The sequence below is a fragment of the Cricetulus griseus genome, chromosome 2 (assembly GCF_003668045.3).
Source record: "Cricetulus griseus strain 17A/GY chromosome 2, alternate assembly CriGri-PICRH-1.0, whole genome shotgun sequence".
NCBI classification, from domain to species: Eukaryota; Metazoa; Chordata; class Mammalia; order Rodentia; family Cricetidae; genus Cricetulus; species Cricetulus griseus.
Genome location: NC_048595.1, coordinates 393083950 through 393110736, shown reverse-complemented (window position 1 = coordinate 393110736; position 26787 = coordinate 393083950). Strand labels below are relative to the sequence as shown.

Here is a 26787-nt window from a genome sequence, read left to right as displayed (position 1 = left end):
AACAAATAGCCCCTAAAAACCAAAAATACAATTTCAGTCAGAACTGATAGGGAAATATGGTGTTTATTTATATTTTTACATTTCCTAAATATTTTTGTTAAAGGCATATCTTTTATAGGAATTGAATCTCTTAGAATATATTATTTTCCATAGTACTAAATAAACGAAATATTCTGTTAAGTGACAGAATCTGGTGAAACAATAAACTATACTTTTCTATAATATCTTAGTACTTTTTAAAAACTATTTCTTATTTTAACAATATTACCTTTAAATTTTAATCACTTGAATTTTTTTAAAAAAATTTACTGAGCTGGGTGGAGTGGTTCATGTCTTTAATTCCAACACTCAAGAGGCAGGGGCAGGTGGATCTCCGAGTTTGAAACCAGCCTGGTCTACATAGGGAGTTCTAGGACAGCCAGGGCTGCATAAAGGAGAAACCTTGTCTCTCACTATAGACCTCTCAGACGTATGCCTTTCACTTGGCTTTTTACTAAGGCTCCAGAGACTGAATTTAGGCTGTAAGCTTTGCATAGTGAGCATTTTTATCTTCTGCGCCATCTCCCTAGCCCAGCACTTAAACTGAAAACCATGAAGAAGAACGCACAATCTGAGAGAACTTCCGAAATACCAGTTCACTCTAGACAGTGAGTTTGTAAGCAACCCTTTGCACATGTTACAGTCTGTGCAAACATAATAGTTCAAATTTTAATTTGGTTGGTTATAATGTCAGGTGTTTATGGTGTTTTGCTTTCTGAAAAGTTGGTCACCTTTGAGTAGTGACTGTAGAAAAAAAAGGGTAAGGTGTCTAAAAACATGTTCTTCAAACTGTCAAGGAAGAGGAGCTATGGTAAATGGTACCAGCCCCAAGGACTCCAAGGCTGCAATGCAGAGTGAGTGTGTCATTTGTGTGCATGTGTGTATATCATCTATGTATGCGGTTGAGAAAGAATGCAGACAGTGCCAGTTGTGTCTGGCAGAATAAGCACTTTGTGGTCAGTATTTGCTAGAGTACTAAGTTAATAGTCACTAAGTACGTATGACCATTTATTGCACAGTAACTATAAATATACAGACCACATTATCCTGTTTAATCCCCACCACCAACACTACGGGTGAAGTATTAGTTCCATTTAATTAACCCCATGAACTATCCCCACAAGCTTAACTGAAGCTTAGTAACTATCCATGACTGTGAGTTAGACTATGGGGAGCCAGGATTCCATCTAGGCTTGTATGGTCTAAAACAGGGGACAGCCCCTCACTGTTGCCATCCTTGGGAACCAGACATGTTGCTAATGTATTGGAGGAAATGCAGCCTTACTTACCAATGGATATCGGTCAGTTACTGTTTACTTCCTAATGCAGTGTAGCTTTAGGATAATGAAATCATCAGCATCCCGGAATGATCTCGATGATGTTTCTTTAAGATTAGGATCCTCCGCAGTAAGGGAACCAGCTTTGCAGGGTTAGGTGGTGCACCTTGTGGATCTAAGACAGTTAAGTTTTGAGCAAAAGCAGATACATGCCATGCCTAAAGTCCACTGCAAAACAATAAACCTTCTAAACTGCATATGGCCTTTTGAGTTACTTTTCTGCTGCTGTGATGAAAATATCATGACCAAGGCAAGAAAGGGTTTGTTTGGACTTAAGGTTTAGTAAGGTTAAGAGCCCATTGGGTCGGGGAAGCACAGCAACAGTGGAGGGTGTGGAGGAGAGCTCGCATCTGTTACCACAAGTGTGAAGTAGAAAGAGGGAAGTGGAAGCTGAAGAGGCTCTCCCCTTAAAGCCCACCCTCAGTGACGTATTCCTCAAGCAGGCCTGAGCCATCCATCTAAACCTACCCAAATAGCACCACCAACTGAGGACAGAGTATTGAAATGCCCAAATGAGTAGGGACTTCTCACTCAATCTCCCACTGTGGCTGTCCCGGTGCTCCTGCCCTCCCTTGAATTTCAATTTCAGATCTACTAAAGAACCAGTTCAAAGAAGTACCTGAACTTTGAGTCGTTCATTATTAAGCTAACCACCAGTTGTTATTAAGCTAAACATCACAAATTCCAGAGTTGAAATTTGTGATGCATCTTTCCAAAGATCATCTGTTCTTAAAACTGTCATTATTACTTCATATATATATACTCCCAAAAGGACACCCCCTAAGATGATAATTTTGCTCCAAGCAAAGATGGTTTATGTGCTACATATCAAGTTATTTTTTGTTAATGCTAAGTCATCCTCTCTGGGCAGTCCCAAGGAAAGACAAATACGTAATATAAAAAATGGAATGGTTAAATGGAAGTCAACAAGGAGACCTCACTCTTCCAGATGATCCTAGGAGGTCCATGGGGATGGTCATATTCGTCACCCTCTTGTCAATCAGTTACTTGTTTTTAAAATTCTTTGAGTTATAGTCATGGTTCCTTAGAAATGATCTGAAGAGAAAAAATGTTCTTGTGCTGGCAGCAAAACCCACTGGCATCAGAGGCCCTTGTTTGGGAATAATGGCACAAGGGGGGGGGGAAGTGGCACAGTCAGCTTGCCAACATTTGGAATTCATGTAGAAAGAGCAGGGCTAGAGCTGTTGAACTCTATTGAAATTCATTGGATTTAGAAGTGTTTCAAAAATAGAGAAATACTCACAATGAAGGCCTGTTTTATAAACAGAGAGAACTGGCTGTAGGAGATAGGTCCCAATGCATTGTTTTCAAAAGTTGAACTCTTATTGCTTAGCTTGGGTCATCTGAGATGCCTTTGATAAACTGGTTCCAAGAATTCAGTTCTCTTGGTTTCAGATTGGAGCCCCTGTATTTGGATTTGCTTATTGAGCTATGCACGTGTGCAAGATTTCACCTTGTTTATACCTCATTGCCCCGGATGCTTCAGTCCTATCAAGATGATGGCACCATGGCCTCTGTTTGTCTTACTGTATTTTTTTTTAGCTTTCAAGAGACAACTATGTGGCCTTTGGTCTTCTCCCCATTATTCAGCTCCGTGATGCACAGAATGTTTTCCCTTTCGTTCTGACTCACAGTAGACAGGGTATGCATCTGTACAGCAGGGCAGGTTAAATATAGTCTGAAGATAGGAGTTTGTAAAGCTAACTTAAATTTCATCTCCCAGCGCAATAACCAACTTAGTAAAAAGAAGAACTGCTCCTGTGTGATCCAGTTGGTTGTGCTTTGCTCTGTGTTAGACGCATGGCATCAAAGGTCAACATCTGTGTCAAGGGTTGGTGCACAGTTGCTGACAGAACAGCATCACAGGATCTACCTGAGAGTGGCCTTTAATTTTTGAAAAGAATATAAAGAAGACAGCCATAAACTACAAACAATTTTATGGAATTCCAAGAACCTTATTTGTCACCCCCCATTTTATAGATGAAGAAATTGAGATTTGCAGAGGTTAAATAGTTTTTCTAGAGTGACAATAATTCCTGGGGGCCAGAGGCCATATCTTGTGCACTCCTGGTCAACTTTGTATCTATGGGCATATATATGTACAAGTTCCCATGGAAATGGAGTGAGGGGGGGCGTGGATGGAGCCCTCCCCCTCCCCACCCCCACACACCCAATAGGCTTCTGGAACTGGAATCTAAACCCGGTCTAAATCATTTTCTACTTGTTATAAAGAATTTATCTTTCACAAAAAGTTAGATTTTTCAGAGGCTGAAAGTGGGTGGGACATTATTTTAAAGGGTAAACATGTAGGTTTGAAGAAAAGCCAGTTGTCCTTGTAGGATTCAGTAGGAGGAGTGAGGACAAGTGTCAACAGTTACACAAGTCCCTCACAAATGCACAGTCCTCTACCCACTACTGAGAAAACAGGAAGTGATTGCAAGGAACCGCTTGCTTTCTAACCAACACAGCTTCCTCCAAGCTCAGGCCTCCTGCTTCCTATTTTTGTCTTCATGTCTTTTTTAAACATACCTTTCTCTGTAGGGTAATATTAGATTCAGACATCAGTGAGATGATTTTGTTTCCTGGACAAAAATAGTTAACTGTCCATGGGGCTCATTCAAAGTAAATTTTGCATAGAAGAATTTAGACTCGTCTACAAGGAAACAGATAAAAGGTGTTGGATGGGTGATTGACTCTCACTTGCTCCTGAGCCAGCCTATTAAAACCAAGGCTTTCGTGGGCCATTGTGTAAATAGTACAAGTAATTGTGAACCACGGGATCCCAGTGTACTGATCCTTTAGCTCTGGTACTTTGGGCAGAATACTTAACCTCTCTGTGCCTCAGTGATCTGTAAATGGGACCAGGGATGGTAACACTGACAAGTAAAATACAAACAGTGCTTGAATGAACACTACAAAGTTTGTTTTTGTTATTAGTCAATACAGTGCTTTATTAATTATGTTGGGAATCCCATGACATTAAATGTCTAAAAAAACTCCTTTTCACCTAAGAAGATTTTGGGTTGTTCAAAACGTTTAAGATATTCATGTGAATTAGAGACTGAAAACTCTTGTCCTTCCCTTATCACTTTCAGTGTGTGTCTCCTTCTCGTTGAGTTCCTAGTGAATGAAGTTCTCTGTGTCCATTACCTCTGTACTTAATCTTTGCACTGGTGTGTGGCTTCCAAGGGTGGGGGCTACCACTACTGGAACCTCCTGAGACCCTGTAGTCAGTGTTTCTTTCCCCAGCCACTATCAGTGTCAGGGTCCCTCACTTACTCAGGAAAACTGAGTTTGGACAAGATAATAAAACAATAAAAAAGATTTATTATTTTAAAGAGGGTGAGTGAGTGAGTATGTGTGTGAGTGCGTATGTATGAGTGTATATGTGAGCATGTGTGTGAAATTGAGTTTGTGTTTAAGTGTGTGTATACATATATGTATGTGTGAATGTGTGAGTTTGAGTGTGTGTGCATGTGTATATGAGTATGTGTGTGAAATTGTATGTTTGAATGCATTTGTGTGTGTGTGTGAGTATATTGTGAAATTGTATGTGTTTGTGTTTAAGTGTGTGTGTGTGTACTTACCAGTGTAGGTGGCTGGGAGGCCAAAGATGTCAGATCCCCCAGAACTGGAATTACAGGCGGTTTTGAGCAACCTGTTGTTAGTGCTAGGAAACAAACTATGGTCTCCTGGAGGAGGACTCCAAACCCTTAACCCCTAAACATCTCTCCAGCCCTGCCCCCATTTTTCTTTTCCCCTGCCAAGATCTCTATCGCATGACCCTGCCAAAAGCCCCAGATCTGAGCTTTCCCATCAGACAAAGGGCATCACTTTCAGTTCTTGGTCTGTGCCCTCAGCGGGTCCTCTGTGCTGTTTGCCCTTACACTGTTTCCAGTTCTCCTCAGCAGAGATCCCAGTCTTTACAGGATGTGGCAGAAGAGGAGTGGGAGAGGTTAGCAGAAGTGAAAGGGGGGCAACTAGAGGCCAGCAGTAGAGAAAAAGAGCACTGGGGAAAGGTGAATGGCCAGAAAGCAATGTTTGTTTCCTTCTGGTTGATCCAGTTCTGTTGTGCTGGATTTAAAACCTTTCTTACAAATACCCAGAAGACTGAGCTTTTAAGTGAGGGGCGCGGGTTTCTGGGAAACAGAACTTGTCACACTGACTGCCTTTGCTTTGGTTGAGTTTTTATGTGAGCTGTTCTGCCCATCTCATCAAAACTGATAAAGTTGTTTTATATTCCTACCTGGACTTAGAAGGGAATGAATTGACTGCTTGGTTGTCAGCGCAGAAGAGGACAACAAGCCACTCTCCTTAGTGGTTCTAAATCAAGGCGATACGCCATCAGCTGTTCCCACCGTGCCACTGAGGTTCAGCCCTGACAAGATGCAGACAGTGCATATGATGTGCATTCCTGGCTCCCACGAACAGCTTCACAGGGCACAGGCAAACAGTGAGTGGTAGGGCCTGAGGATTACAGTGAAACTAAACGCTCAGGCTGGGGTGAGGTGGCAGTTTCTACCCTGTCCTGGTGATACTCAGAACCCTCAGGAAACCTCCAGAAGACAGTTGGCAACAGAGAAACCCCTGATGCCTTGGAGACAACACCTTTAATGAGATGGCCAAAATTTGCCTGATAAATACAACCTGAATCTTTAGGGAGAGAACTCTCTGGAACCTTTGAGATCCTGGGGACTGTTCAGTCTGTGGGCTGCAAGGTTGGTTGCTGCCACCCTCATGACAACATGAGGATGAAATCAACATGACATAGTGGGTTGCCCAGCTAGTTAACAATGGACAAAAATTACATAGTGTGGTGATGCTCAAAGCCTAGCGAAGGCGTGGGGGAGGGGTGTAAACAATGTTTAAATATATACCTTTGTGAAGGAAGGAAGCTTAAAGGAGTTGACCAGAAACACAGACACAGAGCCGTTCAGTGCCATATGACAGCGATGGTTGGGAGAGGCGTGCTTTCTTTCATTATATTCTTCCCTGTTCCCAGTAGCTGAGCAGAGATGTTGGTAGGGCATCTCTCTACAGATACCATGGCAGGTGTATAGATATGTCATATTTTGAGAATCAGGTACAACTGAGATGTGTATGCCACAGGGCCAGATGTCTCATGTTGCAGACATGGTCTGTAGAACACCAGCATCAGCACTTCAGGGAGGCTTGCTGGGAACGTACGACCTGAGGTCCCACTCCAGGCCTGACGAATAGAATATTCACTTTACGGAGACCTCCAAGTAATTCGTGCTGGAGTCCGAGGTGTGGTACAGACTTTGGCAAGGCAGGGAAGAGCGATCTGTTCTTCAGAGAACTGGTCCTGGAGGAGCTGCAAGCTCTCAGCTGTGCGGCAGCCCCAGATACCATCACCTGAGCTACTTTTGGATTCGCAGCAGTGGCTGCTGTTTTATCTCCCTCTCTTCCAAGGGCTCAGCTGCTGAGGTGGGAGTGTTGGAAGCACTTTGCTATATAATTAGACCTTTCCAATCCAGTGTCACCTCTCCTAAGGTATCATGACATACTTGTCTGTGATGGTGGCTCAGGGATGCTTTACAATCAAATCCCCAATTTAAAGTCATGGTTAATATTGTGTTACCTATGTAATCTTTTTCAAATGTGTGTGTTTGTTTGCATGTATGTCGGGGCTGCACATACACGTGTATGCATGTATGTAGATGCCGGAGGTGTGGACATTGGGTGTCTCCATGTTCCATATTAAGGCATGGTCTCTGTCGCACTTGAACTGGGGGTTCACCAGTCAGCCAGTCTGGTGAGTCAGGTTGCTTTCCAAATCTCGTCTCTGCCCCTGGAGCACTAGGGTATAGCTGGACTGTCACACCCACCTACCATTCATGTGAGTTCTAGAGTTCTGAACTCTTGTCCTCAAAGAACTTTGCTCACTGAACCATCTCCCTGTCTCCTAGCTATACTGTCTTTACATGTTATAGAAGTCTGAGGAATTATTGTTCTGTAAGATTCAAAACAATGACATACACATTTCTCAAAGATAGGTGGGATTGGGGAGATGGTTTAGGGGTTAAGAGCACATTCTGCTCTCCTACAGGACCTGGGTTCGGTTCCCATCACTCAAGTGTCAGGCAGATCACAACTGTCTGTCACTCCAGCTCTAGTAAACCTGACACCTCTGGTCTACAAGGCACCGATATTTATGTACCCACATACAGATATATACACAATTCAACATAATAACAACAATAAATCTTTAAAAAATTAAAGGTGGGGCTGGAGAGATGGCTCAGCCGTTAAAGGCTAGGCTTACAACCAAAAATATAAAAAAAGTAAAGGTCTCTAGGGAGATGGCTTCATTGGTAAAATATGTAGTGTGAAGACCTGAGTTCAATCCCCAGAACCTGGGTTTTGTGTTTTAAAAGGTGTTGTGGTGGTCCAAGCTTGTAATCCCAGCTCTGGTGAGGTAGAAACAGGCAGATCCCTGGGATTTGCTCTACATCACTGAGAAACTATCTCAAAAAAACAAGGTGAAGAGCTTCCGAAGAATGACACCTGTGTTGTCCTCTGGCCTCTAGACTCACATGTACATGCACCTACACAAGCAGGGACGGACACACACACACACACACACACACACACACACACACACACACACACACACACACACACGAAAATAGGTCCTTAGAAGCTCACTGAGATGAGTTAAAATTTCTAGCACAAAGTAGAATAAATGTATCTTCGAACACGCAACAGTAATTCCATAGATTCCTTTTTGTGCTTTTGGAGGGCTCAAGCCATATCCCAGAGTAAATGATTAAGCAGCTCATTTACATACAGTTGCTGCAGGAGAAAGCTCCAACATTGTCCTTTAGAGTCACCAGACTATGACGTCAACCACTGAGATAAGTGTGAATGGCCAGGTCACACGACTGTCTTAGGTAGACAGGTGTGTCTTGATTTTTACCATGGTATCAGTGTAGTCTCGAATAACTTGCAGGCAATATCCTAATTGTGAGTTCATTGATTCATAGCTCATTTATATGTTGGTGTTGAATATGAATAAGTGAGTTAAACCATCATTTAATGGTAACCTGTAATGAGGGATGAAGACACAGTACAACAGTAAGGCAGGAAGAGGATTCTGGATGCCTGATGGAAAGGCGGTTTCAGCAAGAACAAATGGTTGCCTTTGGACATGCTTGCAGTAGAAATAGTCCTTACTTACTGCTGGGTAGACATGAGGCATGAGACAGTAGGTGGCAGGTGTGTCTTACTTGAAGGTTTGGGCTTGAATAGTTGCCTAATGAGTGGCTATTTCAGATCATCTTGTGCAGGTGTAGTCCATGGGACTCTATACAGTCCCTACCAGTGGTTTGGGGGAAGGCACAGAAGACAGGAAGCTGATGAGATGAATAGTACAGGGTAAGGAGGATTAACAATTCAAAAAGATGTCACTTTTGAGACTTGAGTCTGGAATGTAGTATATGTACAGGTGGAGTTTTGCTCTTTGATAGACAAGATAGAGCCAGGTAAACTTAGCCTAATCTCCAAAAAAAAAAAAAAAAAAAAAAAAAAGAACCAAACCAAGCAAACAGACCTTCCCCCCACAGAAAAAAACAAGAAGGTGGTATGACTGCCAGAAAAGTGAATCTAAACCAAGCTTTTTTTTTTTTTTCAAATGTATGAAGTTCAACTCAGAGAATTAAAAAACCCCATCATGCTTTGCACTATTTAGACAAAATGTGATGCTGTGATTTATGTTTGTACCAGCACACAGCCTTTGAGGTTGACTGAGGTGCAGACAGCCCAGATATTTACAAGATAAACACACGAAAGGGTTGGAGTTGATTAGGCCAAAGGGCACAGCAGTTTGAAAGGTCGTTCGGCAGAGCCGCCATTAGAGTTCAGGTAAATTGACAGAGGCCAAGAAGTAAAGTGAAGACCCGAATGTAGAAGTAATTACAGCCATGTAAGTTCAGCCTCATTTCTCACACACAGAACTTCTAGAAATGGATTGGGTTGCCTACTGCTTTCCCGTCAGGAGGCATCGCAGATTAAGATACCTGCTTTGGCACAGAGCACAAAGGTCTCCTTTCAGGGGTGAAGTGCCGGGCAGTCTTTCAGGACTGTGCTCAGATCCAGGGGTCTAGAATTGACACAAGGCTAGAAGAGCAGCACCTCTACAACACAGTTGTCCCATACAACCAAGCTTTTCTCTAGTCATGTGGGGGCTGGAGTGATCTCTATGTGACTTGTGTCTTTGCAGGAAACCATAATTATGTGTTCGACTATTTGGACAAATAGGGTCATTGTTATGCTGGAAACCCAAGTGTTCAGATAAGTGATCATACACGCATGCACATGCAACACACACACACACACACACACACACACACACACACACACACACACACACACTTCTCTGCTTTATTCCTCTTGGCTCATTCTTTCAGGTGTCACAGTGTTTGGGTTTTAAAGCATCTCTAACTTGAGTTTCTTAAACTCGTCTAGGTATGTTAGACAACAATTGCTTCTTTCTAAAATCTAAACCAAAAGGTGCACCCTGCTATATTAGCTGCTAGACTTTGTTGTAGCCTACATTCATGGACTTTTACATGCACAGTTTGCTTTTCAATAGTCTGATAGAAAAAGATATTAAAAGTATTTTGTGGGTGAGTCTTTTGTCTGCCTGAATGTCGGTATACCATATGTGTACAATGCCTTGTAGAGGTCAGAAGAGAGCCTCAAATCCCCTGGGACTGGGGCTACATATGGTTATGAGCTGCCATGTGTTTACTGGAAATTGAACCCTGGGCCTCCTGGGAGAGCCACCAGTACTCTTAATATCTGAGCTATCTCTGCAGCCCCAGGTTTTGTTTTATGTTGGTTTTCAGTTACAGGCAAGATCAATGGTGGCTTAGAACTGAAATCTCAGCACTCAGGATGCTGAGGCAGGAGGCTCATGAGTTTGAGTAGGTTGGACTATGTGGTAAGACTGTACTAGGGGAGGAGGGTGGAGAAAGAAGAAGGAGAAGGGTTGTATTTTGGGAAAGATGAAGAAGAGAATCTCCAGAGATTGGATGGTTTGAGACAAAGGCTATGGGACATTCCATGTTGTTGACTGTGGGGTGCCGTGTTATGTCACTAAACATGGAAAAAGTAAACCATTGTCATTATCATGGGAATACCTCATCCTGCTGTGTTCAGGTGTGGGAAAGATGGGCACACTTTATTAAGATCTTTCCTGATCTTCTGGGTGGTGGTGACCTTTAATCACAGCACTCAGGAAGCAGAGGCAAGCGGATCTCTGTGAGTTCAAGGACAACCTGGTCTACAAAATGGGTTCCAGGATAGCCAAGGCTATACAAGGAAACCCAGTCTCAAAAAACAAAATCAAAATGAAATGAAAAAAATCTTCCCTCATCAGTATTTCTCCTTGAACAAGGAAGATGAGTGACAAGAGCTTTTGAAGAGGTTCTTCACCTCTGCCATAGACTGGAGGCTTCTGAGTGTCATCTACATTGAGATGGGGCTTACAGAATGGGGAAAAGAAACCGTGTGAAAGGGCTGTGTGGTCCCAGGCACTCTTTATTGGATGGGAAAGTACACAGATGTATTCCGTCACTCTTGGGTCTTTGGATGAATGCCTCCTCTACACTCCTAGTTGGTCCCTGCAGAATCCCAACATGGTCCATGATCATTGAAGAATAGCACATGACAGATCCTGAGTTGGTCCTCTCCCTGTCCACACGAGGATGTCCACATTACCCTTCATCTTGGGGGCCTGTCACATGTGCTTATAGATATTACCACTTGATGTTCAATAAAACCCAAAGCTTGCTTCTTCAACATGCATTTTGTTTAGAAGACTGTCTGGTTCTCCCTTTCCTAACACTAGTCAAATCCTGTCCCATTACAAACTCCTGGGTTGGTTAATCAATGCGCATGGTCTCTTCCTGCCCCTCAGTTGGAATGGACTTACTGTCTTTATCACCCTCTCACCCTCTTCACTCAAGGATCTTTGCCAAATAAATATAAATCAGAATGGTGTGTGTGTGTGTGTGTGTGTGTGTGTGTGTGTGTGTGTGTGTAATTTATTTTTATTTTCTTTACATTGGTGTTTAGTTACTTGTATGTCTGTGTGAGGCTGTGAGGTCTTGGAGTTACAGACATTTGTGAGCTGCCATGTGGGTGTTGGGACTTGAACCCAGGTCCTCTGGAAAGAGCAGCCAGTGTTCTTAACCACTAAGCCATCTCTCTGGCTCCTGGATGCATTTTCTTAATAATCATAAATAACCTCAGTTGCCCTCCTCAGCAGGAGGAGTGCTGTAACTTTTCCCAGTCTTCAGTTTTCCTCTCTTTCCTCCTGGGGTTTGTTTTGTCTCTATGGAACTTGCCTCCTTGTTTCTGGATCTGCTTCTGGAGTCCTTGTGTTATAGGGACCGTGAACTCCCTATTCATCTCTCCAAGGCAATGCAGTGGACAGGGGAGACAAAATGCTATGGAATCAGAGGGAGATGCCATTCTGCCCAGGGGGAGAGGAGAGAGGCCAGAAGAGGTGGCCTCTGGCCCCAGAACTGCTGGCCCACAGGTGTGCAGTGGGGGAGGTTTGGGAGCCTGAGATCACTAAGAACTGCCTGAGGTGCCAAGTGCCTCTCAACAGCACTTACTAGGAAAATAACTGCTTTTAATTATGCTAAGGCTAGTGTGGGGCCAATATATACAAGGCATTGTTCTTTGTGTAAGGAAGTAAGTGGTTTTGTTTGAGGACTGGAGTTGTATTTTCTTCTTTTTTTAATAAACAAGCTTTATTTTCAGTTATGTCTGTTTTATCCAAGTGCTTTAGACATTATCTGTGTCACCTCCCGCATCACTTTAAAAACCCCCTTTTCTTGAGAAAGGTCTGTTAATGAGCCAGGTGTACTAAAACAAAAACAGGGATTTGTTGTGTTGTGCTCAATTGTGAAAATGCCCCACATTTTAGAGAGGTTGTCATTTATGGAAGAGGAACCAGGTGCAAAGAAAAAATCTTGGCATAATGCCAAGATTGAGGTACAGCTTCGGAGTGATAGGTCACATCACCTGACGTGCCTTTGGGTCATATGTGGGAAAGCCAAGCAGGTCTGCTAAAGTCACATGGTCACTCTCTTAAGGAAGGTCACTGACATCTTTCTCTGCCACCCTGTCTGCAAACCACTGGATGTAACCCGAGAGTATTCATGCCATAGGCTACAAAGGCTTGTTTCAGAACCAGATCTAGCAGTCCTTTCACCTGAATGTCCCCATGTGGCTGCTTGGGTTTTGAATTACATCACAAAGGGGGCCTGGTACATCTGATAGAAGAATTTTTGTGAGGATTTTAAGCAGGCAGCTAACTTGATGCCAACCAGTCATGTTAAATGGGAAGAAGTGTGGGGGGAGAGCACAGGACACGGGGACACACGCACACACCTACCTTTGCGCTTCCAAAATGTATTTTCTAGATACTACAATTGGATTATTTTCTTTGCTACAGGATACTTCTGACATCGGTGACATTGCTGTCTATATATTCAATAAACCTACTATTGATCTGTTCCAAGGAAACAGGTAAGCTGAGATGTACAATTTTGTTGAAGGCGGGATGCTCATGGACAATGTGTATCTCGTAATTTATAGTGAACTCTCAGTCGTATCTGTTTTTCTGGCTTGAGATCACTTCTTTTAAAGGCTTCACTGTTTCCTTAGGCTGTTGTAAACCTTGCACAAAGATCCTATGTTTTCATATCATAGCTTCCAAGGTCTTAAGCAAACAGGTCTTTCATGCTCTTTTGTGCATATTCCACAAAGAGAAAATGTTACTCCAAAGGCATTGTGGGAGTGAGCATGCTACTGGGGACTTCAAGTTCTCTGGGCAGTGTAACACCTGAAGTGTTTATTTTCTATTGCTGGGACACTTGATCATGTTTGTAATACTCTGACTTTTACATTAGCTAAAGCCACCTTAGCCAGCTATTGTATACAGATGACTAGAACGTTTTGTAATAAATTTAGGGTCTAGCCATTATCTAGTTTAAACACCAGTCTTGCATGAGGTTGAGCAAAAGTTTAATTATAGCCTGACCCAAATTGCTTCTTGTGAACGTTTTGAAATTATGAACTGCCATCAAGAAAGATAAACTTTTTTTCTTTTTCTTTTCTTTTTTTTGTGAATTGGTTTAGAAATTTACTGTTTATTGAAATGAGCTGGTTGGCCACTTGAGAATTTTGCTACAGCCACAATTCTCTCCAGGCAGACTTGGCTGCCACTTTTCTTTGGGCAGTTGCGTGTCTTTGAACTGTATTTGCATGTGATGAAAACTCTTCTGTAGTGATTCTTAGACCTTCTAACTTCATAGTTATATTTAGAACAGGAGGGATTGATGGGATATTGTGAAGATACTTGAGTTTTGAAAAAGCATTTGACAGTTTCATACATTTATAGAGTGAATTTTAGTAGTTTTACACCCATTTTTTTTCTCTCTCTTCCCCACTCCTTCCCACTGGAACCCTTCTCAACAAGTCATCCCTTCCTTACTCTTGTATGTAGCCTGATGGACTTAATAGTTTCATGCATGGGTGGAAGATTGTGTACTGGGGCAAGAGCAACTATCAGTGGCTACACCACTCAAGAAAATGACCCCTCCTCCAACCATTAATCACCAGTAGTTCTCAGGGAAGGGTGGAGCCTCGAGGGCACTCCCCAGTCTGTGATGAGATGTTTATGGGGCTAATCTTACGCAGGTTTGTGCAGACAACCACAGATGCAGTGAGCTCATAAGTGCAACAGTTGTGCCATGCCCAGTATACAGTGTCTTACTGCATCCCTCCTCATCCTCCGGCTCTTTCAACCCCTCTTCCATGATGTTCCCTGACCCTCAGAGGTGATAGAATTGTCATATTTGAGGCCAAGCATTTCACCATCACTTGTCCTTAGCACTGTGGTCTGTTGTGGACTTACTCATTAACCACTGGCCCCTACAGCAAGAAGGCATTATTCTCAAATGGTGAAGCAGGGCTGGGGGTTAAAATATGAAGACGGTTCTCTGTCAGTCTAATCAGTTCAGCACATTAATTCAGAAGAAATTTTTCTATTTTGTCTCAAACATAAGGGTCTTTAAAAATAAAATATTGATTTTAATATTACATACCAGATATGAGAAGGTCAGCATGGGAGTGCTCCCCTCCCCAAAGTATGGCCTAATCTTTCCTTGTAATATTCTGGGAGCCAAAGTGACAAAGGAGAAACAGTGCTGGTGTCTGACATTTAGACATGTCAAAGTGGTTCAAGTGACAGTGCCTTAACCCCTCTAGTGCCAAGGTATGAGTTTGAGAAAGGTTCAGAGTAACTTAAAAAGTAGTGTGCAGCGTAAGATGTTCTCTTGACTCTGAGAGCCTTGTCATTTCTTGTACTCCCAAATTCAATTTGTAAATAGGTTGCATGGTTTATGAAAAGCTGGGAGAACAAGTCTTTGGCACCACGGGAAAGCTGGTGATTTTTGGAGCCACCTCTCTACAGAACACTGGCGGTAAGAGCTTATTTCTCTTACGAGACATGGCCGAGCATGGATATTATTGGCTTTTCTAATGCTGGTGGTTGGGTGTCCACATGCAATTTAACATAATCCAAGCAGAGTCCTTGTTGCTTACATGGCATGTGGACAGTGAAGCAGAGGCATCCATTGGTCACTGCAGCGGGAGCTAAGGTTACCTGCGCTCACCGACGTCGTTGAGCCTGGGAACAGCTGCCAACTGTTCCTGTGCCTTGTAATAAGAGCTGTGGTATTGCCTTTCTAAACTTGTTCTCCTTCCACAGCGATGCTGAGCTACCTCTTCATAGTAAAAAATGAACTTCCTTCTGCCATAAAATTCCTCATGGGAAAGGAGGAGGAATTTTTGTAAGCTTTTGACCTTTTCTTACTTTTGGTGTGTGATGTAACTAAATAGATTGCTTCAGTGTTTCTCAACCTATGGGTCGCAACCCTTTTGGGGGTGTCAAATGACCCTTTCACAGGGGTCGAATATCAGATATCTGATATTTAAAAATGCATACACACATAAATAATACGCTGAGCAGTGGTGGCATACATCTTTAATCCCAGTACTCGGGAGGCAGAGGCAGGTGGAGCGCTGTATGTTCAAGGCCAGCCTGGTCTACAGAGTGAGTTCCAGGACAGCCAGGACTACAGAGAGAAACCCTGTCTCAAAAAATAAAACAAAAAAGAAAATAATGATGATGATGATGATAATTGTGTGGTTGGGGATCACCAAAGCATTAGAAACTGTATTTAAGGGTTGAAGCATTGGGAAGGTTGAGAACCACTGACTTAAATGAAGAATGGCCAAGTTTTGTTCTGTGAAAGTTTTAGAAATAAAATGATCCTAAACCTAATTCTTTTTTCTTTATGGCAGGGTGGGGTGGGGTGGGTTGGCAATATAAATGGAAGAAGCAGAGAGCCACTTAACTGTGGCTTCATCTGTCACTCTGAACGTGGAAGAGAGCCTGGACTGTGCATCTCTGTGCTGTGAGAGAGAATACATATGAGATATTTTAAACACAGAAGTAGGACATACAAAGAAGAAAAAAGAAAACCCTCCCTTCTTTCTTAAAGTCCATGGCATTTTGGGAGCAAAATTTCCATGAACTGACATCATTAAAAATGTAGCTCGCCCTGGGGAGTGCTGCCAGCACCATCGGGCACAACATCATTTGACCTCTCATCTAAGAGTCCTTGTCGGCCAGTCTCTCCATTTTCCTTCAAGGGAAATGGTAGAAGCTGTAGTTCCCCATCTGTTCAAGATCAAATCTAAAGGATCAGGGGTGGGGGGCGGGGAGTGTCTACTGGTGGAGACTCCGTTCTTGCTGATGGCGTCCAAACAAAAGAAAAAGGGACTTTCTCCTTAAATAATTGATAGGACAAGTTGTAATCTGACAGAATGCCATATATGCAGTTGGCTTTGCAGTCATTCATAGGAATAACTGCAAAGTAATTCATAGGAATGCCACATTTAGCCAATGGGGGGTGCCCCTTTCATTATTCACATGGAAATGAGGCAGTAGTAAAGTAGTAGTGGGGTTGATGTACTTGAGGAATACTCCTCAAAAAGAAAGTAGTGATAATAAGTCATTATAAGGATTGTGAAATTTTACATTTGAGGAAAACAAATTCCTAATTGGAGACTATAATCTCGCCACTTTCATGCGTTTCAGAGACTGGTACGTCTTAGATGGCCGCGTCCTGGTTGTGTTGGTTACCTGCTGCATAATTCTCCCACTATGTCTCTTGAAGAACCTAGGTGAGCAAAGACCTGACCTTTATCTCAGGCTCTCTCTAGTTCCAGATGAATCAGGAACATTAGAAAATGAACACCATCTGAAAAAAAAAGAAAGAAAGAAAATGAACACCTTTGCCTGCCTTCATTAGGATAATGACAAGATAAATCATAAATTGCAATTATTAATGAGGCCTGATCTTAATGTGAGATTAAAGACATGATGTGATTTTCTAAGAAGTCCCTGCACAATGCCAGAGCTGGAAGGACAGCGGTTCTGGGACTGGAATAGACTCTTACTGTTTTCAATAGCATAGCGTACAGGCTGCTGTAAGAAAAGTCCAGAAAATGGAATTCTCCTGTAAAGTTCTGTTCTTTTTTTGTTTCATGGTGTTGGGGATCAGATCCAGGGCTTTGTGCAGGCTACCCAAGTCCTCTACTACTGAGTGACACCCCTACCTACATCCTGTGAATCCAGACACAGGGTCTCCCTAATTCTTAACCTCAGGATCTCTCCACTTTGGCTCCTTTGTAGTGTCTAAAATTCTGATCATTCATACTCAGACATTCCAAATCTGCTAGCAAGGCAGCACAGAGGTGTTACGAATCACACTTCAGTTTAGAGTGTAGCCAGTCTCGGTGACTTCACCCATCAAAGGAAAAAAGAGAGAAATTTAAAGTTAAAAAAAAAAAAGGCAGATGATCTCCAAGTCATCCATTTGGTCTTGACATTTGTTTTTATGCTTATATTTGGAGACAGGCGTGCCTGGAGTTACTGGGATTTCATACACTGAATAATGAGGCCAGATTGCCATCTCCAAACGTTCCGAGATGCACTTTTAAAATCTGGGCTAATTCAAGGCAAATGTTTGGATTGAAGTTCTCTCAAAAATAATTATGAATCGTAGGAGGTTTTGATTATTTTTTTGTCTTAGTTTAGCTAAGATATCTGAGAGCTGCATGGTAGCTATGAAGTTTACAAGTAGATTTTTCTTAACTACTTATTTTTGTGCTCTCTGTATTTCTGTGGGCTTTTCTGACCCTCCAGTTAGTATAGAGAATGGTCCTTTCCCGGAGTGTAAGAATAATGTAGTTCACGGGAGTATATCTGTCATTATGGAGATTGTGGTGACCACCTTTCTAGTATTCCAAGAGGAGTAAGGCCCACAAATGCTCTATTTAGGTGGTTCTCAACCTGTGGGCCACTCACGATCCCTTTGTGGGGGCAGTGCCGAAGAACCCTTCAGGTCACCTAAGATCATTGGAAAGCACAGATATTTACATTATGATTCACAATGGTAGCAAAATGACAGTTACGAAGTAGCAACGCAAATAATTTCATGCTGGAGGAAGGTCCCCACCCCATGAGGAACTATGATAAAGGAAGCCTTAGGAAGGTTGAGAACCACTGCTCTGTTTATTCCTTGAAGCTTACATTGACTTGTGTTGGCCTCTCATTGAGAGAGAGTTTATCAGTAACATTGAGGATTTCCACAGTAGATGCTCAAGAAAGAGCTTCGGTTTAACACTAGAGTGCACCAACACAGAGACATGGTCAAAGCCAGGAGGCTCCTTCCTAGATTCTGAGATCTGTGTCCTAGAATGTGCCAAGGATGTCTGGAATCAAAACACCAAATATGCTTTTACTAAAAGCCCTACTATCACTATTATTATTTTGCCAAATAAAATAGCACTAAAAAATAAAATATCTTGTTTTCTTTTTCTTTTCTTTTTTCTTTTTTTTTTTCTTTTGGTTGTCAGAGACAGGGATTCTCTGTGTAGCTTTTGTACACCAGGCTGGCCGAGAACTCTCAGAGATCTGCCTGCCTCTGCCTCTCAAGTGCTGGGACTAAGGGCATGCGCCACCAACACCCAGCTGATATATCTTGTTTTCATATGGACACATGGTCATATCGTGAAGTCCCAAACATGCTTGAAGTAATATGTACACGTAATTGATACTTTTAATACTAATGATGAATATTAATAATTACATTAATAAAATGCTAATTGATTGTTTTCTTTTTTAAAAGGGTACCTTGGCTACACTAGTGGATTTTCCTTGAGCTGCATGGTTTTTTTCCTAATAGTGGTAAGTTCTGATTGAAGCAATTGCTGTGGTTTTTATGTTCAAAGCTCTGTAATAGTTGTTCATGTTTTGGCTTTAATTCAGTCTCTCTTGATTCTCCTGTGTTTCTCAATACCAGGTTATCTACAAGAAATTTCAAATCTCATGCATGAGTATAGAACAAAACTCAACAATAAGTGCCAATGTCACTGACATGTGTACGCCAAAATACGTCACCTTCAACTCAAAGGTGAGTTTACTTGTTTAAGGGCACTACTCCTTTTGCTTGTTGTAATCACCTGTCTGGAGATACTCATCTCTAAAAGGAGGCACAGCATTGTTCCTCTGTAATTTACAATCCATTCATACCTCTTTAGAAACACACAACACTGTTGTGCATACACTCATGCTCACATAGTCACACCCTTTATCTGGCTTAGGTCAACTTTCATATTCTTGTGACCATCTCTCCAGATAGTTGTCTCCACATTTCTCTTCCTGTGTGGCATGCTGATTGGTGCTCTGATTAATCACGCCCTCAGGCCACTGCTGCTATGTGGAGGTGGCAGAGGAAACACTCCAAAATGGCACTTTAAAGACGTTTGTACTGTTGGGATTTGGTTGGCAGCTTGGAAGACAGTAGTGGCCTATGTAGTCAGTCACACAGGTTGGAATCATCAGGGGGCTTTCAACTGCCATGTAAAAATGATGGTCCTACCTTTGTATCTCGGGTCCCAGTTGGAAGGTGCTTGGTACAGTTAAAGAAGCTATGTGACCTCCCCTTTCTTTCTCTCAGACTTTTTTTTCTTTCTTTCTTTTTTAGGTCTTTTTTTTATATAAAAAGATGGGTTTGAGCTGGGTGTGGTGGTGTACCCCTTTAATCCCACAACTCAGGAGGCAGAGGCAGGGGGATCTTTCTGAGTTTGAGGCCTGCCTGGTCTACAGAGAGAGTTCCATGACAGCCATGGTGCTTACACAGAGAAACTTTGTCTCAAAAAAAAAAAAAAAAATCCCCCAAGAAAATTAACAGATGTCTTTCTTTATTGATTCTAAAAATTCAGCCAAAGTAGTAAGCTGTGGAACTAATTTTTTTTCTAAATGCAATCTTTTTTTTTTTGTTTTATTTGTTTTTTGAGATAGGGTCTCACTATGCAGCCCTGGGTGTCCTGGAGCTTGCCTTGCAGACTAGGCTGGCCTTGAACTCAGTTCCCTTTGGTTCCAGAGTATAGGGATTAAAGGTGTGCATCACCGTGCTCAACTTAGATATCATCTTTCTAAGTGTGCAGTGGGCAAGTCACCTCAGTTATTGATGGATGTCAGAGAATAGCAATGCCCTGCCCTCTGCTGTCATTTGCATTCGGGTTCTGTGTACCTGGCTAGTCCAGCACAAATACAGTGAAGGTGTGCTGGGATACTTGATGCTCACCATGGGAACCGGGTGTAAAGCCCCTCTGTCAGAAGTGCCCTGGGGCTCTGCTAGATGAGCCTTCTTGGAAAAGCTGCTTCTATCTGGAGACCAAAAGCCTCCTAATAACCTCATAATCCCAGGATCTTGGGTAGCAGGCTTATAATGACAGCTCAGAAATATGACAGTATGTTTTTTTTCTTTCAAATAGACGGTGTATGCTTTACCAACCATTGCATTTGCGTTTGTCTGCCACCCATCTGTCCTGCCAATCTACAGCGAGCTCAAAGAGTAAGATTCATTTCAGTTTTATGCCACATTCTTTACTACCCACCTCCTACTAATGGGCAGGTTTTGTGTGGGAATAAACACACATTCATCATCCGACTTCAATGTCCACTGCCAGTCCTGAGCAAACTCTATGTTCAGGAAGCTCTGAAATCTGCAATAGTTTTGCCTATAAATAAGAAAGTGACAAACCATGTGGCCTTAGTTAGGTGTGTGTGTGTGTGTACCACACTTCCATGCACTCAGGTTCTGTCACTGTCCCAACCTTGCTCCCTTCATCCCTGCCCCCAAACACTGGGGTTAAAAACACACTCTGTTATGCCAGTTTTTTAATTGGCTTCTGAGAATTTGAATTCACGTCCTTGGGCTTGCATAGCAAGTGTTCTTAGCCACTGAACCATCTCCCTAACACCACCCCCCAATCCACACATATGGGCTTTTTAGTTAGTTTTTTCTTGTAAATACTGTGTTATTTAGGAGTTCAAGTATCTGTACTGAATTCTGTTATTCAGGGTTGTTTTGTAAGTGAATTTGTTATTTTTAAGTCAGGATCTTATTATTAGGAAGCCCAGGCTACCCTCAAGCTCACAATCCCCATCTTAGCTTTCTAAGTAGAGTACCACTACACTGCCTTCCTATGGCCTGATGGGCAGAGCTGAAGGCCTGCCTATAATTTCCTCCTGTATTCTCTTTTTAGCCCACTGTCGTCAGTGTCACTCTACACAAAGATTGTCACCCACATAGTCTTAAGTTCAGAAGAAAGACACATGTTGCCCATTCCCATTTTGAGATGTCCCTTAGCAATGACACTGAGTTTCCTGTTCATTCTCTATCTTTCCTATTTAATTGACACACTGCTGAATTTTGAAGTGCCTGCATCTATGTACACATACCTTGTTCTTACCTGATAGTCCTAAACTTAGAGGATTTTAGTATCTCTCTCTCTCTCTCTCTCTCTCTCTCTCTCTCTCTCTCTCTCTCTCTCACTCTCAACTCTCTCTCTCTCTCTGTGTGTGTGTGTGTGTGTGTGTGTGTGTGATTTATTTTTTTTAATTCCTGGTCTTTCTTTTTAGCCGATCACAGAAAAAAATGCAGATGGTTTCCAATATTTCCTTCTTCGCCATGTTTGTCATGTACTTCCTGACCGCCATCTTTGGGTACTTGACATTTTATGGTAAGTCACTTCCACGGGTGTGTACCTCTCTGTATTTAAAAATAACAGGAAAAACCAATACTGAAGTAACTTCACATTGAAGCCAAAGAGTGCAACAGAAGGGTCCATGTTTTCTGTTTTGTTTCATTTTGTTTTTTTCCTCATAGCAAATGGTGATGGTTCCTTCCATATTCATTGAGGCTGCATAAAAAATAATCACTGAAAAAATATTAAAAATTATTTTCCTCTGGAGCTTTCTCTTCTTCAGAGAAATTGAAATTCCATGCCATCTTAGGAAAATTGAAAACCACATCAGAGAAGACTTTCCTACTTGACACTGAAAATTGGGTCAGATTCCATTAATAGAAGAGAGAGAGAGAAAAAGATGATGAAAGTGAGAGAGAGCAGAGCCCACACTCATGACACTCAGCGTTAATTAAAAATAAAGCAGCTAATTGTTCGCCGGAACTTGGTGCCCCACAGGGAAGGGAAGCAATGACACAGAAAAGAAGTGAAAGTTGAGAAAGAATGTTCCATTTGCGCTGCTGACTGTCGGGATAGGTTGTGGCTTTTCCTGCCTCAGCTTCTCATCCGATGATCCTGCAGCTGTGAGTGTCCTTGAGTGTCATCGTTTGAGAACTATTTAAGTAGATTTTACCGTCTTTTCTATTACATGCTTCTTCAGGACTCCCCCCTCACCATAAAAACAAATAAAATTTAAACAGATTTAAAATCTTTACAGATTAGGTCAGCTTGGGGAAAGGATATTGATTTCATAACCAATAGAGGGTGGCATTGCCGAATGAGGGCATAACCACTGCCTTTCGTTTTTTATAGAATCGATGTTAGGAGATTCCGTGCAGGGCTGGTGGGTGAGGGGAGAGACACGAGAGCTAACACTCAAAGCCTGAGTTACCTTGCTCGTTATGAGTCTTTTTTGTAAGTTCATTTTGACACCTGTGATTGAATACGGGTCCTTTTACATGATTAGGGGGTAATATCTCAGCTATTTATAGATGGTTATGCATTTGAGTAAAGAAAATGAAATCTAATGAGATTTTTATCATAACCTCCAGTCCCATTTCAGAAGCTGACATCATGATCTGTGAGACTGGTTACAATCTGAATTCCTTGCCCACAACCTTGAGACAGGTGCAGTGAGAAGCCCTGGATGAGAGCCATGAGGGGGTAGACACTTGTCAAGAGAGTGAGTGCTTGCAAGCTCCTCCAAGGCATCCATTACAGCACCAACAGCCTTTGAAATGACACTTTTTACAGTTGTGAGTTGAGGAAAATCAGAGGAACCCATACATTAAAGACTGTTGTGAGAGTGATGAACATGACCAGGAAGGATTCTTTGCCGAGGGTGGTTGAGCTACTTACCCTCTGCTGCTTGGCCACTGGAAGTTGAGTTACAGGAAGCCAGTTGAAAGGACAGATGTTTGTGTGGCCCATGGTTGCTGCAGGGAGACGGACAGTATTTTGTATGAGCCCCGAGTGTGAAAAGTCAGGTATGAAGGGCTTAAGGCTTCCTCCGTGTGTGTGTTAGTACAAATGAAGCCTTCCACACTGGGCAGCTTTTTCTAGTGGTGACTTCAGATCACTTTAGCTAACAGCGCATGTGCAGTGACTGTGGCCTGCTCGGGCATTTCTTTGAATTTACGGATTGTTGTAATTGACGTTTCGAAACCTTGCCTCCATTTCTCTTTACAGAGTCTTGGTGGCTTAGGGGAAATGTCATTAAGCAGTGCTCGGGTCGCCTTTTAAAACCCTCTGACTCCCCGTCGTTTCAGAAAAGGTGCAGCCAGACCTCCTTCACAAGTACCAGGGCCAAAATGACATTCTCATCCTGACTGTGCAGCTGGCTGTCATCGTGGCTGTTATCCTCACTGTGCCGGTGTTATTCTTCACAGTAAGTAAAGGGCCTCAGCGTAATAGGGGAAACACTGGCCTTTGGACTTTCTTCCTGACTCCAGGATCCTGTTCCCAGAAAAGGCCTGCCACAGGAGTGGCTTTTCTGGTCATCGACACTTGGCTCAGCCCAAGTTTCTACCTCTTAGGCAGCAAGTGGCATCCATATGTTAGTGTAGCTTATAGGGGCTGGATCTGCATTCTGACCTTCCACCTTCCTCTTTTTACAAAAATGTAGAGTGGTTGCATCTCTGCCTTACCTTACTACAGAGACCACTCAAATAGAAATTACCCCACCCAAAGGAAAACTTACTATGCCATACATGAGGATCCTAAGAGTTGCAGTCAAGCCCCCATATCTTCAAACCGTTATGCTGGCTCTAAGTTTGCAGAGCATTAAGAAAAGTCTTGACAAATTCCGTGCATCAGTAAATAATTCAGCTGTTCTGGTGAGAGTGGGCAGAGAACATCTGGAGCCCTCGGGAATCTCTGCTTTTCCCCGCAGGTCCGTTCATCATTATTTGAACTGACCAAGAAGACCAAGTTCCACTTATGCCGCCATGTCTTGGTGACCATCATACTTTTGCTGATTATCGACTTGTTGGTGATCTTTATTCCATCCATGAAGGATATTTTTGGCGTCGTAGGTATGGTTTTATAGTCATTTTACAGTATTCAGAAGCTGTTTCTGGTTAAAACTTCCAAATAATGGCCCTAAACAGTTGTTTCCTTAATTTGCAGGAGTGACGTCTGCTAACATGCTCATTTTCATTCTTCCATCATCTCTTTATTTAAAAATCACAAACCAGGATGCAGACAAAGGCACTCAAAGAATTTGGGTATGTCTGATGCCAGTCGCTCTAATTTTTCTCATTAGAAAACCAGCTAAACTTGCAGATAAACAGTCTCCTAACATTACTTTCAGTTGCATAACTTAGTTTTGCCCTGTTGCCAATACACTGAGATTGAGCCAACATGTACTACATACACTCTTACAGACAGAAACATTTGCTTCTCAGGAACAATGCAGGTTGATAGGTAATGGCCAACAATATGTCCTGGAAATATTTCCAAAAGCTTTCTTTTTAGTTCTTTCTTTCTTTCTTTCTTTCTTTCTTTCTTTCTTTCTTTCTTTCTTTCTTTCTTTCTTTTTAAGATACGGTCTCACTGTGTAACCATTCATGGCTGGCTTGGACCTCCTGTATAGACCAGGCTAGCCTGGAACCTGCAGGGATCTGCCTGCCTCTGCCTCCCAAGTGCTGGAGCCTAAAGGCGTGTGACACCATGCCTCATTTGTTAGGTTGTAATCCTTTGAGAGAGGAAGTCATGAGGAGGAGACACAGCATGGACACACCTGAGGTGACCCAGAAGCCAAAGTGTAAAATGTAGAAGACCAGGCTGCTTGCTGTTTGCCCATCCTTGCAGGACCACATTTACCCAAGTTTAGAAGAGTCTTCAAGGTTTAGCTACGGTTGTAATGAACTCCAAACACCACGGGACACAAAGGAGGAAGGCAGAGACTTCCCCTCTTCCTGCATGTAAATGTGGGAAATGTTAACCCATGTTTTTTTGCTGCAGGCTGCCCTCTTCTTGGCACTGGGGGTGTTGTTCTCCTTGATCAGCATCCCACTGGTCATCTACGACTGGGCTTGCTCATCCAGCAGTGACGAAGGCCACTGAGACCAGCAGGGAAAGCCAGCACCTGCTCCCGCCCATCCGGTCACCACTCATCAGCAGTCCTTCGTCACTTCTTTTGCAAGTTTACATAGACAGAAATGCACACGACAACACCCGGGTTGCGACACTGGGGTTGAGACCCCCTTCTAGAATGACTCGTGTCCTCCTGGGATATCCACTTAGGAATTATGGGTTTTATCTTTTCCAGATTTCACGCAGTCATCTTTCCCTCTCTTCGCCATTATGTTCTGTGGCTTCTTCTCCGTTGAAAACATGATCATCAGGTGTATTCATTTGTTAGATACCCAGGTTCTAAAATCATTTTCCTACTGGCATCCCCGCTCACGCTATCTGTATCTTTTTAGAAGAGAAAATAATCTTGAATTGTATATATTTATTTTGCTTTACAGAAAAAAAAAGTTTCAGGAAAAAAAAAAGGTTTCATAAATACTTTGCCTATTTTGGTTAACATAGCACACAGGGGTAACCCTTTGAGAGACAGGTTGGTGCCACTGCTGCTTCTGAGCATGCCCAGTATTTGAGGCAGCTCTGATCGCCCAACGTGGGCTGTCCTAAACCTGCTGGTACTCCATCCTGCTCCCACACAGAGCTATTCCCTGGGAGTGTCTGTGGCTGGGAAGGGTGGACATGGCACTTGTGGAAATATATTAAAATGCACACTTGGGAGAGCTCACAAATTAAGCTTTGTTTTCCCCCCCTTGGCATCTGGTGTCACAGTTACTCTAGGCTGAGTCAACTGCTTGGGGTCCCCTGGCTCCCACAGTGATGAATGAGACTGTCCAAGATGCCTAAGGAAATACTCCCGATGTAGACAGCTTTCAGTCAACATCCATATTGTTGAATCGGGAGATGATTTGTTTGTTTGTAAGCCCGGCAGCATTTAGTCATGTCCACCAGCTTTTTGCAACAGAGAATAACAATGTACCTAAGGATGACCTGGGATAGGTCATCCTCTTTTATATTGGGTACTTTACTTTAGGGGAGTCTTTAAAAGACTTGTTTTATATCTATAAATCTAGGTTGTTATATAAGATTTTGTATCTTAAATAAGCCTCATTTCTATTCTCCATTAACGCTCCATCCAATCTTGAAAGTAAACCTTCTGAGTTAGTCTTTATGGAGAACTTCTGAAGTCACTGTGTCCCCTCTTTTCCCAGTTGGGGAAGACAAGAGGCCCTTCCCCGTCTGTTTTTCTTGCTTTTATCCCTTTACTGCCAGTGCCATGTGACCCACACAGGAGGGCAGAGTCTCCTATACTCTCTCCTCAACCCCTCCCAAGGGGAGCAGAGAAAAATGACAAGGCGACTGAAAACCACAAGACCTGTGGACACGGCAACTAGGGAACCCAGAGCTGCATGTCCTACTCGTGGGCATACCTGTGGCTGCCCATAACTTGGCTACAGTAGAAAGTGCACATGCTGTGTGACCACTCTCTGCAGACAGGGCTTGTATTGCAGCCAGATGCACACTGGTTGAATTCTCAGATACAAAAATGCACTGAGCACAGATTTCTCACCTGGAGACAGGTAGGATCTAACACAGAGAGTTGGCAGAAGGTCCAGACACTCACTGTAGAGACTGTTCCTACTGACTGAAGTCC

General features: G+C 42.7%; 1 protein-coding gene across 1 annotated transcript in view; it reads left to right on the top strand.

Annotated features, from left to right (window-relative positions):
- Positions 1-25169, top strand: part of Slc38a1 (solute carrier family 38 member 1) — a 43002-nt gene extending 17833 nt beyond the window's left edge. Inside the window, exons 4-15 of the mRNA XM_035439210.1 lie at positions 12889-12962; positions 14828-14920; positions 15208-15289; positions 16603-16688; positions 18698-18756; positions 18872-18982; positions 20349-20428; positions 21499-21599; positions 23372-23490; positions 23995-24136; positions 24231-24328; positions 25068-25169. Coding sequence (XP_035295101.1) covers positions 12889-12962; positions 14828-14920; positions 15208-15289; positions 16603-16688; positions 18698-18756; positions 18872-18982; positions 20349-20428; positions 21499-21599; positions 23372-23490; positions 23995-24136; positions 24231-24328; positions 25068-25169 — 1147 coding nt within the window. The remainder of the gene's footprint in view (positions 1-12888; positions 12963-14827; positions 14921-15207; positions 15290-16602; positions 16689-18697; positions 18757-18871; positions 18983-20348; positions 20429-21498; positions 21600-23371; positions 23491-23994; positions 24137-24230; positions 24329-25067) is intronic.
- The last annotated feature ends 1618 nt before the right edge of the window (positions 25170-26787 follow it).